General features: G+C 43.0%; 1 protein-coding gene across 1 annotated transcript; it reads left to right on the top strand.

Moving 5' to 3' along the window:
• Positions 1 to 2024: 2024 nt before the first annotated feature.
• Positions 2025 to 11028, top strand: LOC118389609 (trypsin-like). Its single transcript, XM_052528944.1, has 5 exons — positions 2025 to 2130; positions 5175 to 5334; positions 9801 to 9942; positions 10321 to 10587; positions 10846 to 11028. Exons 1-5 carry the CDS (start codon positions 2073 to 2075, stop codon positions 11014 to 11016), a joined length of 798 nt encoding a protein of 265 aa, XP_052384904.1. The 5' UTR covers positions 2025 to 2072; the 3' UTR covers positions 11017 to 11028.
• Positions 11029 to 13158: the final 2130 nt, after the last annotated feature.

Below are 13158 nucleotides of genomic sequence, written 5' to 3'. Positions count from 1 at the left end.
TGGCGCCGGTTTAAACACTGTTAGTGAAGAATATACCATATGTAGACAGAATATAGTGTGTATGATGTCATAGATATGCAGTATGCCTTTGAATAAACCCATACTCACAACAAACTAACTAACAATCAAACACATTTCAGTGAGAGTTTATTCTCATTGGGTTATACCCATTCTGATTGGGTTATATCCATTCTGATTGGGTTATATCCATTCTGATTGGGTTATATCCATTCTCATTGGGTTATATCCATTCTCATTGGGTTATATCCATTCTGATTGGATTATATCCATTCTGATTGGGTTATATCCATTCTGATTGGGTTATATCCATTCTCATTGGGTTACACCCATTCTCATTGGGTTATACCCATTCTCGGTGGGTTATATCCATTCTCGTTGGGTTATATTAATTCTCGTTGGGTTATATTAATTCTGATTGGGTTATATCCATTCTCGTTGGGTTATATCCATTCTGATTGGGTTATATCCATTCTGATTGGGTTATATCCATTCTGATTGGGTTATATCCATTCTCGTTGGGTTATACCCATTCTGATTGGGTTATACCCATTCTGATTGGGTTATACCCATTCTGATTGGGTTATATCCATTCTGATTGGGTTATATCCATTCTCATTGGGTTATATCCATTCTGGTTGGGTTATATCCATTCTGATTGGGTTATATCCATTCTCGTTGGGTTATATCCATTCTGATTGGGTTATATCCATTCTGATTGGGTTATATCCATTCTCGTTGGGTTATATCCATTCTGATTGGGTTATATCCATTCTGATTGGGTTATATCAATTCTGATTGGGTTATATCCATTCTAGTTGGGTTATATCCAATCTCATTGGGTTATACCCATTCTCATCAGCTTATATCCATTCTCATTGGGTTATATCCATTCTGATTGGGTTATATTCACTGCCCTATATACTGTATAGAGTATTTGTCCTTGGTTGTACCTGTCCGTAAAGGACCTTAGGTTCAGAAAATCCCTCACTGTGGGAAGAGCAGTAAAGAGAAGCCATATTCTTCTGGTTAAAATACAGTATGAATTATTCATTCCCTAAATGTGGGACAAGGACTGGTCAGGACTGAGGAGAGAGTCGCCCACAAAGGGGTGTATAATGCTTACCCTGCTGTACTATCCACTGTAATTATGTCCAATCTGTCCAGATGTTTTTATATGGAAGGACCCCTGGAAAGTGAGATGGCACACCTCAAGAAGCCCAGTGTTTGTCACTTCGGTCTCGAACAGTGTCAAATGTTGTTGATTCTACAGAGGGAAATACATGTGTGTTATACAGATGGTATGACTGTATAAAATACTCCTTTGTCATTCAGAATTAATCTCCCAGACACACACGCACGCACACACACACTCACACAGAGGTCCATTGAGAACTTCCACAGGAGGAAAATCTGTGTGAAGCTCCTGCTGATGACACGGGACATGAGATATGTTACTATGGAGACAGTGTAATGTACTGTAAGGGCCCCTGTGGAGAGTCAGGGGGTCAGAGAAGGGGGACAGTTTATGAAGGTGCACTTTGTTGCTCTTCCTTTCTCTCTCTCTGTATCTTTTCTTTCTCTCTTTCTCTCTCTCTCTCTTGCTTTCTCTCTCTCTCTCTTTTACTCTCTCTCTCTTTTGCTTTCTTTCTTTCTCTCTCTCTCTCTCTCTCTCTCTCTCTCTCTCTCTCTTTTCTCTTTCTCTCTCTCTCTCTTTGCTCTCTTTCTCTCTCTCTCTCTCTCTCTCTCTCTCTCTCTCTCTCTCTCTCTCTCTCTCTCTCTCTCTCTCTCTCTCTCTCTCTCTCTCTCTCTCTCTCTCTCTCTCTCTTTTGCTTTCTCTCCCTCTCTCCATCCTATATCGTTGTATCTGGACAGTGTGGCCATGATGAGTGAAATTGGAACTTTCAGAAATCTGAGGATCTCTGCTCATCGCTGTCTGATGAGATGTCCTTCTTCCTGTTATAGAGAGAGAGAGGAGAGAGGGTATAGAAGTGTTATTCCAGTCCGGCACTGCATCACACAGCTCAGCCTGCACTCCACTCTCTCCTCTCATCATGAACCTGCTAGTAGTCTGTCTGTGCTATGCAGTTTTGGAGCTCTTGGCAGTCAATTGTAAGTATAACATTTTCCTCCTTAGTGGTCATTTTATTCATGTAGTGAATACTTCATTATCCCTTATTCAGGTTTTTATGTGACCCAGAGTGCGGAGATATGCTGATGATTTGTGTGTTTAAATATGAATTGCTTTCAATAATATGCACGACAAAACAATGCATGATTAGCATTGTGTTGTATTGCTTGTCTTTGCATGCTGACTGCCTCCTAAAGTAGAAACCTATTTACTCAGCAGTACACATAATGTTCAGGGTCTAGACATCTGTTGTCACTTATAAAGGTAGAATAGAACAGAATTTAGATTATACATTCTGTTGTCAGCAGAAAATCTAATCTGTCCTTCTGGGATGAACTCACAGGCCAGGTTTCTTGAACACAGATTAAGCCTTTTTCTGGACTAAAAAACATGCCCAGAGGAGATTCTGTATGTAGCATGCCTTGTTGTCCAGAACTAGTTAGAAACTGAGCTGTACTTACTGTATTACCAACAGTAACAATGACGGGGATTTTTCCTCTCTCTGGTATTACACAGCCCTGTGAAGGCAAGCTCTCTCTGGTGTTACAGAGCCCTGTGAATACAAGCTCTCTCTGGTGTTACACAGCCCTGTGAAGACAAGCTCTCTCTGGTATTACACAGCCCTGTGAAGGCAAGCTCTCTCTGGTGTTACACAGCCCTGTGAAGGCAAGCTCTCTCTGGTGTTTACACAGCCCTGTGAAGACAAGCTCTCTCTGGTGTTACACAGCCCTGTGAAGACAAGCTCTCTCTGGTGTTTACACAGCCCTGTGAAGGCAAACTCTCTCTGGTGTTACAGAGCCCTGTGAATACAAGCTCTCTCTGGTGTTACACAGCCCTGTGAAGACAAGCTCTCTCTGGTGTTACACAGCCCTGTGAAGGCAAGCTCTCTCTGGTGTTACACAGCCCTGTGAAGACAAGCTCTCTCTGGTGTTACACAGCCCTGTGAAGACAAGCTCTCTCTGGTGTTACACAGCCCTGTGAAGACAAGCTCTCTCTGGTGTTACACAGCCCTGTGAAGACAAGCTCTCTCTGGTGTTACACAGCCCTGTGAAGACAAGCTCTCTCTGGTGTTACACAGCCCTGTGAAGACAAGCTCTCTCTGGTGTTACACAGCCCTGTGAGATCGAGGAGAGAGGAACACTACGGGGATGTATGTGTCTCAAATGGCACCGTATTCCCTATATAGTGCACTACTTTCGACCAGGGCCCATAGGGATCTGGTCAAAAGTAGTGCATCATGTAGGGAACAGGATACCATTTGGGATGCATCCTAGAGGAGACACTAGAGGACACAGGTAGAAAGTCAGGTCAGATATGGAAACCTTTATTCGCCTCTGGAGTCGGAGGTCACAGAACCAGCAACTTTAATGTCTGCTAGCTGAGCCTGGTGAGACCACTGGACATGAAAAGGAGAAGTACTTAACCCTTTGTGTTCTTTACGTCCTTTTTTTGGTCCTAAAATGTTTGTGATTTTATTGCCCTGTTTATGAGTAACCAGTAGAAAAACATTTACAACACTGGTGGATTTTTGTGCCGAAACCAAGGAACCAACACTGATTCAAAGTTTATTGGTTATTTGTAAATGCATACTTCGGAATTTAAATGATGTAATTATAATCATGTTTTTTATCAGGACTTTTTAATCTAGAGGGTGAAATGAGCCTCTATTCTGTTGTTCTCAGCAGAACTATTCCCTACTGGTTCTAAACGGTGTGATAGGAGCCTGTACTCTCTACTGGTTCTAAGAGGTTTGAAAGGAGCCTGTATTCTCTACTGGTTCTAAGAGGTGTGAAAGGAGCCTGTATTCCCTACTGGTTCTAAGAGGTGTGAAAGGAGCCTGTATTCTCGACTGGTTCTAAGAGGTGTGAAAGGAGCCTGTATTCCCTACTGGTTCTAAGAGGTGTGAAAGGAGCCTGTATTCTCTACTGGGTTGAAGAGGTGTGAAAGTTGTTGTTATGGGAACAGTATTATTCCACATTCTGCATGTTTTGTAATGTATTATATTGTACATTATTTCTAGACCTTTCCAGGGTTTTTTTCACAATGTTTCCAGCTGGTTTCCACCTGTCTGCCCTACAACACTATAATCAGGTTTCTATCTGTCTGCCCTACAACACTATAATCAGGTTTCCATCTGTCTGCCCTACAACACTATAATCAGGTTTCCATCTGTCTGCCCTACATCACTATAATCAGGTTTCCATCTGTCTGCCCTACAACACTATAATCAGGCTTCCATCTGTCTGCCCTACAACACTATAATCAGGTTTCCATCTGTCTGCCCTACAACACTATAATCAGGTTTCCATCTGTCTGCCCTACAACACTATAATCAGGTTTCCACCTGTCTGCCCTACAACACTATAATCAAGTTTTCCCATCTGTCTGCCCTGCAACACTATAATCAGGTTTCCATCTGTCTGCCCTACAACACTATAATCAGGTTTCCATCTGTCTGCCCTACAACACTATAATCAGGTTTCCACCTGTCTGCCCTACAACACTATAATCAAGTTTTCCCATCTGTCTGCCCTGCAACACTATAATCAGGTTTCCATCTGTCTGCCCTACAACACTATAATCAGATTTCCATCTGTCTGCCCTACAACACTATAATCAGGTTTCCATCTGTCTGCCCTACAACACTATAATCAGGTTTCCATCTGTCTGCCCTACAACACTATAATCAGGTTTCCATCTGTCTGCCCTACAACACTATAATCAGGTTTCCATATGTCTGCCCTACAACACTATAATCAGGTTTCCATCTGTCTGCCCTACAACACTAATCAGGTTTCCATCTGTCTGCCCTACAACACTATAATCAGGTTTCCATCTGTCTGCCGTACAACACTTTAATCAGGTTTCTGTCATACAATATCATGTAACGTTTTCTTTTTCCATGTTTCAGGATCTGACTCAATACGAGGAAGGTGTTCTTAATATGTTGTCCATTCAGTGTATATTATATCACATCCCATATACCGTGTAATACTACACACGTTGTTTCCATGTCTTCCTGCAGGTCAGGAGGTCATACAGGACCGTATAGTCGGAGGTTACGCTCCAGCACCCAATTCCATCAAATACATTGTGTCCTTACAGACCACCAAGGGACAGCACTTCTGTGGCGGATCGCTAGTGCACAAGTACTGGGTGCTTACGGCCGCTCACTGTAACATAGGGTGAGTCCGTCAATGTACTGCTTTATTACACTGAGGAGAAGTTAGCATGACTCTCAACACTGTATCCATATGCATACAGATGTGCAGTACTACAGTGACATGTTTTTCTTACTTGCTCTTTCCTAATACTGTAGTAGTAAGATTTAAAAATAAAGAAATACATTTGAAAAAGTCAAGCGGAACAACAACAAAAAAAACACAAAAATGAGAAATAACCGTGTATTACTGTCACATGTTAAAAACTTCACACGGGTCCAAAACCACATGTCCCACTCATGAAAATGTATATAAAAAATACTAGAATTTCACATGATTTGTTTCACACAGGTGTTCATTCTGCCCTGCAACACTATAACCACGTCTGTACAACACTATAACCACGTGTGTTTATAACACACGTTTCCACCTGTGTACAACACTTAATAACCACGTCTGCCCTGCAACACTTAATAACCACGTGTGTTTAATAACCACGTGTGTTTATAACCACGTGTGTTTTAACCACGTGTGTTTTTAACCACGTGTGTTTATAACCACGTGTGTTTAATAACCACGTCTGTTTATAACCACGTGTGTTTATAACCACGTGTGTTTTTAACCACGTTTGTGTTTATAACCATGTAACGTTTTTTTCCATGTTCAGGATCTATAACCACGTGTGTTTATAACCACGTGTGTTTATAACCACCGTGTTTTTAACCACGTGTGTTTATAACCACGCAGGTGTCATATAACCACGTGTGTATATAACCAATACATTGTGTTTATAACCACGTGTGGCGGTTTTTAACCACGTGTGTTTTTAACCACGTGTGTTTTTAACCACGTGTGTATATAACCACGTGTGTTTATAACCACGTGTGTATATAACCACGTGTCTTTATAACCACGTAGTGTAAGATTTAAAAATAAAGAAATACATATATAACCACGTGTGTTTATAACCACGTCACATGTTTATAACCACACGGGTCCAAAATATAAGATAAAAAATATAACCACATGTTTTATAACCACGTGTGTTTATAACCACGTGTGTTTATAACCACGTGTGTATATAACCACGTGTGTTTATAACCACGTGTGTTTTTAACCACGTGTGTTTATAACCACGTGTGTTTATAACCACGTGTGTTTATAACCACGTGTGTTTATAACCACGTGTGTTTTTAACCACGTGTGTTTATAACCACGTGTGTTTATAACCACGTGTGTTTTTAACCACGTGTGTTTATAACCACGTGTGTTTATAACCACGTGTGTTTATAACCACGTGTGTTTTTAACCACGTGTGTTTATAACCACGTGTGTATATAACCACGTGTGTTTATAACCACGTGTGTTTATAACCACGTGTGTATATAACCACGTGTGTTTATAACCACGTGTGTATATAACCACGTGTGTTTATAACCACGTGTGTTTATAACCACGTGTGTTTATAACCACGTGTGTATATAACCACGTGTGTTTATAACCACGTGTGTTTATAACCACGTGTGTTTATAACCACGTGTGTATATAACCACGTGTGTATATAACCACGTGTGTTTTTAACCACGTGTGTTTATAACCACGTGTGTTTATAACCACGTGTGTTTATAACCACGTGTGTTTATAACCACGTGTGTTTATAACCACGTGTGTTTATAACCACGTGTGTTTATAACCACGTGTGTATATAACCACGTGTGTTTATAACCACGTGTGTTTATAACCACGTGTGTATATAACCACGTGTTTATAACCACGTGTGTTTATAACCACGTGTGTTTATAACCACGTGTGTTTTTAACCACGTGTGTATATAACCACGTGTGTCTATAACCACGTGTGTATATAACCACGTGTTTATAACCACGTGTGTTTAAAACCACGTGTGTTTATAACCACGTGTGTTTTTAACCACGTGTGTTTATACCCAATTTGTAAGTCGCTCTGGATAAGAGCGTCTGCTAAATGACTTAAATGTAAATGTAAATGTAAATAACCACGTGTGTTTATAACCACGTGTGTATATAACCACGTGTGTTTTTAACCACGTGTGTTTTTAACCACGTGTGTTTTTAACCACGTGTGTATATAACCACGTGTGTTTATAACCACGTGTGTTTATAACCACGTGTGTTTTTAACCACGTGTGTTTTTAACCACGTGTGTTTTTAACCGCGTGTGTTTATAACCGCGTGTGTTTATAACCGCGTGTGTTTTTAACCGCGTGTGTTTTTAACCACGTGTGTTTTTAACCACGTGTGTTTATAACCACGTGTTTATAACCACGTCTGTTTATAACCACGTGTGTTTATAACCACGTGTTTATAACCATGTGTGTTTATAACCACGTGTGTATATAACCACGTGTTTATAACCACGTCTGTTTATAACCACGTGTGTTTTTAACCACGTGTGTTTATAACCACGTGTGTTTATAACCACGTGTGTTTTTAACCACGTGTGTTTTTAACCACGTGTGTTTATAACCACGTGTGTTTATAACCACGTGTTTTTAACCACGTGTGTATATAACCACGTGTGTTTATAACCACGTGTGTTTATAACCACGTGTGTATATAACCACGTGTTTATAACCACGTGTGTTTATAACCACGTGTGTTTATAACCACGTGTGTTTTTAACCACGTGTGTATATAACCACGTGTGTTTATAACCACGTGTGTATATAACCACATGGTTATAACCACGTGTGTTTATAACCACGTGTGTTTATAACCACGTGTGTTTTTAACCACGTGTGTATATAACCACGTGTGTTTATAACCACGTGTGTTTTTAACCACGTGTGTATATAACCACGTGTGTTTATAACCACGTGTGTTTTTAACCACGTGTGTATATAACCACGTGTGTTTATAACCACGTGTGTTTATAACCACGTGTGTATATAACCACGTGTGTTTATAACCACGTGTGTTTATAACCATGTGTGTTTTTAACCACGCGTGTTTTTAACCACGTGTGTTTATAACCACGTGTGTTTTTAACCACGCGTGTTTTTAACCACGTGTGTTTATAACCACGTGTGTATATAACCACGTGTGTATATAACCACGTGTGTTTTTAACCACGCGTGTTTTTAACCACGTGTGTTTATAACCACGTGTGTTTATAACCACGTGTGTATATAACCACGTGTGTTTATAACCACGTGTGTTTTTAACCACGTGTGTTTTTAACCACGTGTGTTTATAACCACGTGTGTTTATAACCACGTGTTTTTAACCACGTGTGTATATAACCACGTGTGTTTATAACCACGTGTGTTTATAACCACGTGTGTATATAACCACGTGTTTATAACCACGTGTGTTTATAACCACGTGTGTTTATAACCACGTGTGTTTTTAACCACGTGTGTATATAACCACGTGTGTTTATAACCACGTGTGTATATAACCACATGGTTATAACCACGTGTGTTTATAACCACGTGTGTTTATAACCACGTGTGTTTTTAACCACGTGTGTATATAACCACGTGTGTTTATAACCACGTGTGTTTTTAACCACGTGTGTATATAACCACGTGTGTTTATAACCACGTGTGTTTATAACCACGTGTGTATATAACCACGTGTGTTTATAACCACGTGTGTTTATAACCACGTGTGTATATAACCACGTGTGTTTATAACCACGTGTGTTTATAACCACGTGTGTTTATAACCACGTGTGTTTATAACCACGTGTGTTTATAACCACGTGTGTTTATAACCACGTGTGTTTTTAACCACGTGTGTTTATAACCACGTGTGTTTATAACCACGTGTGTATATAACCACGTGTGTTTTTAACCACGCGTGTTTTTAACCACGTGTGTTTATAACCACGTGTGTTTATAACCACGTGTGTATATAACCACGTGTGTTTATAACCACGTGTGTTTTTAACCACGTGTGTTTTCACATTTACCTGTGATTTTTTTTCATGTGTTTTTTTGTTGTTGTGAGAATCAGTCCTGATCTCTGTTGGTTTGTTGTTAGCAGCCTCAGTGAGTCTTGGGACTGGGAGGTCAGACAGACAGTAAGGGCGATAAGAGACACACTGGGCTCAGCAGAGCAACCTTGGCACGTCTGTCATCGCAGCGCAGCGTGCGTTACACGACGAGGTGTCAACATGTCAGACGTTGTAGGTTCAGAAAGGATAACAGTCACATTGTTCCTGTTTCACACAGGGAAGCATTGTACCCACTTATACACACACTCCAGGGCAGTCAGCGCAAAGGAAACTTTTGGGACGTTGAACGCACCTCAGATGTCTTTTCTTTTGTTATTTGTTGCATAAAGCAGAAGGGAAAATGTATTTTAAATAACGTTAGTCAGTGTTTGCCACGTTGAACACAGCTCATTGCACTCCACCGTCGAAGGACAGAGCAGATGGCAATGCTCCAATAATGTCAACAACGAGGTTGAATGTATCTCTGATGTCTCCCTTGCCTCTCCTCCCAGGTCAGATCAGATGATGATTGTAGCAGGGGACTACTCTCTGAGTATGTTCGAGGGAACGGAGCAGTATTCCAAACCGCACAGAATTATCCCTCATCCGCTGTACAACAAGACCACCAACAATGCTGACATCATGCTCATCAAGGTACAGGATACAACCATAGACCATGTACATATTCAACCAACCTTTCATATTCATGTTCATTATAACATCATTGTATACAGCTGTTTTAGGATGTTTGGCCAAGTGATAGGCCTTATATTAGAGTAACTAGCTGTGTATTACATTTGTAATTACCTTGTAATAACTTAGTAAGTACATGTATTTCAGTTTAGTTCAGTTCAATTATATTCTGTTCAATTCAATTCAACTCAAATCAGTCAACTCAATTCAACTCAATTCAACTCAAATCAGTCAACTCAATTCAACTCAATTCAACTCAAATCAGTCAACTCAATTCAACTCAAATCAGTCAACTCAATTCAACTCCCCCCTCTATCTCTTTTCTTCCACCCTTTGCAGCTGAGGGTTCCCATGGTGATGGGTAGCTATGTGTCCCTGGCACCCCTCCCTCGGCAGGGTACAGGGGTTATGGCGGGGCGGGTGTGTCGTGTGTCGGGGTGGGGGTACACCTCTCTGGGAGGGGGTCAGATCCCCTCCACCCTGCGGACTGTCAAGCTGCCCATCGTGTCATCGGCCAGGTGCAACAGCAGCGAGTCTTTCAATGGGAACATCACCTCCAACATGATCTGTGCCGGATACAATGCTGGGGGCAAGGACGCATGCAAGGTACTGGACCTGATAGATGTAACAGGTTGAGTTTTTGAACACGCCCTATTGGCCTGTCAGTTCCCACGAGCTGTATAGGATTGTTAAGGTTGCGTTCGAGAACCTATTTCCTTAATCTATAGTTACACAACACAATCACATTTTAATTCCAAATTTCCTCTCTTCTCATGATAGTTACCTACCTTGTGGTGGCCTCAGAAAATGAGACACGTTGTCATGGAAACTGAGTGTGGGTGTGGTGTACCTTGTGGTTTCCAGGGAGATTCCGGCGGGCCGCTGGTGTGCGAGGGGCGTGTCTACGGTGTGGTATCATGGGGAAACGGCTGCGGAGATGCCAAGTTTCCGGGCGTTTACACAGCGGTGTCCAAGTTCCGGCGGTGGGTCGACAGAACCATCTACAGCTCCTATACACGCTGTCTGAAGTATTAAAGAGAAGTAGAGTGGGGGAGGGAGAGAGGGAAAGAGAGAGAGAGAGAGAGAGAGAGAGAGAGAGAGAGGGAGAGGTAGAGGAGAGAGAGAGGTAGAGGAGAGAGAGAGAGCGAAAGAGGGGGAGGGAGAGGTAGAAAGGGGGAGAGAGAGAGGGGTAGAGATGGGGAGATGGAGAGAGAGCGAGAGAGAGAGGTAGAGAAGGGGGAGAGAGAGCGAAAGAGGGGGAGAGAGAAGTAGAGATGGGGAGAAAGAGAGAGCGAAAGAGGGGAGGAGAGAGTGGTAAAGAGGGGGAGAGAGAGAGGTAAATAAGGGGAGGGGTAGAGAGGGGGAGACAGAGAGAGGTAGAGAGGGGGAGAGAGAGGTAAAGATGGGGAGGGGTAGAGAGGGGGAGACAGAGAGAGGTAGAGAGGGGGAGAGAGAGGTAAAGATGGGGAGAGGTAGAGGGGGATTGAGAGAGGGGTAGAGAGGGGGAGAGAGGGGCAGACAGAGAGAGCTAGAGAGGGGGAGACAGAGTATAAAATGACTAAATGTTTTCCAGTAACGATGATTGACAGAGTGTATAATGGCTATTATAGAAGGTGTTGATGGTACCAGAGACACCACACGAGTCATTGTACCATCATAACTACTTAAATGAGGTTGTGATGAAACTATTTGAGAAAGAAAGGCTCCTGTCAGGAGTGCCTGTGTTACTGTAGATGTCAACAGTCTCTATTCATGAACAGATACCACCATTTGGGTCAAACAACACAGTATGGATTCCTCATTTGTAATTATGAATTTACTGACATGTACTTCCTCATCATTTTATACAAATAAATGCCCGGACTTTAAAACACGTTGGATTTTGTTTTACAGTTCTTCATTTCTATCACTCTGATTGCATTGATGAGTAATAAGACATGCAGGGCTGCACTAACTATTATAACACATGAATACTCCACTGATACGTTAATACTGTGTTAGATCATGTCTCTATACAGAAGGGTATAAAACATACATCAGATACATGTCTCTAACATCAGGGCTCTCCTTTGACTCCCACGGGTCCTGGGAGACTGGGTGAGACAGGGTGAGACAGGGTGAGACAGGGTGAGACAGGGTGAGACAGGGTGAGACAGGGTGAGACAGAGTGAGACAGGGTGAGACAGGGTGAGACAGGGTGAGACAGAGTGAGACTAGGTGTGACAGGGCGAGAGACAGGGTGAGACAGGGTGAGACAGGGTGAGACAGAGTGAGACTAGGTGTGACAGGGCGAGACTAGGTGTGACTGACAGGGTGAGACAGAGTGAGACAGGGTGAGACAGAGAGACTGTGGACTAGGTGTGACAGGGCGAGACTAGGTGTGACTGAAACTAGGGTGAGACAGGGTGGGTGAGACAGGGTGAGACAGGGTGAGACTAGGGTGAGACAGGGTGAGACTAGGTGTGACAGGGTGAGACTGGGTGTGACAGGGTGAGACAGGGTGAGACAGGGTGAGACTGGGTGTGACAGGGCGAGACTAGGTGTGACAGGGTGAGACTAGGTGTGACAGGGTGAGACTGGGTGTGACAGGGTGAGAAGGTGTGACAGGGTGAGACTGGGTGTGACAGGGTGAGACTAGGTGTGACAGGGTGAGAAGGTGTGACAGGGTGAGACTGGGTGTGACAGGGTGAGAAGGTGTGACAGGGTGAGACTGGGTGTGACAGGGTGAGACAGGGTGAGACTAGGTGTGACAGGGTGAGACTAGGTGTGACAGGGTGAGACTGGGTGTGACAGGGTGAGAAGGTGTGACAGGGTGAGACTGGGTGTGACAGGGTGAGACAGAGTGAGACTGGGTGTGACAGGGTGAGACAGGGTGAGAAGGTGTGACAGGGTGAGACTAGGTGTGACAGGGTGAGACTGGGTGTGACAGGGTGAGAAGGTGACAGGGTGACTAGGTGTGACAGGGTGAGAGACAGGGTGTGAGACTGGGTGTGACGAGGTGTGACAGGGTGTGACAGGGTGAGACTGGGTGTGACTAGGGTGTGACAGGGTGTGGGTGAGAGACAGGGTGAGACTGGGTGTGACTAGGGTGACAGGGTGTGACAGGGTAGGTGTGACAGGGTGACTAGGTGTGGGTGAGACTGGGTGTGACAGGGTGAGAGGGTGAGACTAGGGTGA

Source organism: Oncorhynchus keta, chromosome 10, assembly GCF_023373465.1.
Source record: "Oncorhynchus keta strain PuntledgeMale-10-30-2019 chromosome 10, Oket_V2, whole genome shotgun sequence".
In the NCBI taxonomy this organism is placed as follows: domain Eukaryota; kingdom Metazoa; phylum Chordata; class Actinopteri; order Salmoniformes; family Salmonidae; genus Oncorhynchus; species Oncorhynchus keta.
The sequence above is the reverse complement of the archived record's forward strand: the minus strand, read 5'-3'. Positions and strand labels throughout refer to the sequence as shown.

What these genes read in the sequence shown, in the direction of transcription:
- LOC118389609 (XM_052528944.1), top strand. Translation starts at nt 2,073, where the DNA reads ATGAACCTGCTAGTAGTCTGTCTGTGCTATGCAGTTTTGGAGCTCTTG. An exon ending in GGAGCTCTTGGCAGTCAATT is followed by an intron (nt 2,131 to 5,174) that starts GTAAGTATAACA and finishes GTCTTCCTGCAG; the next exon opens with GTCAGGAGGTCATACAGGAC. An exon ending in GCCGCTCACTGTAACATAGG is followed by an intron (nt 5,335 to 9,800) that starts GTGAGTCCGTCA and finishes CTCTCCTCCCAG; the next exon opens with GTCAGATCAGATGATGATTG.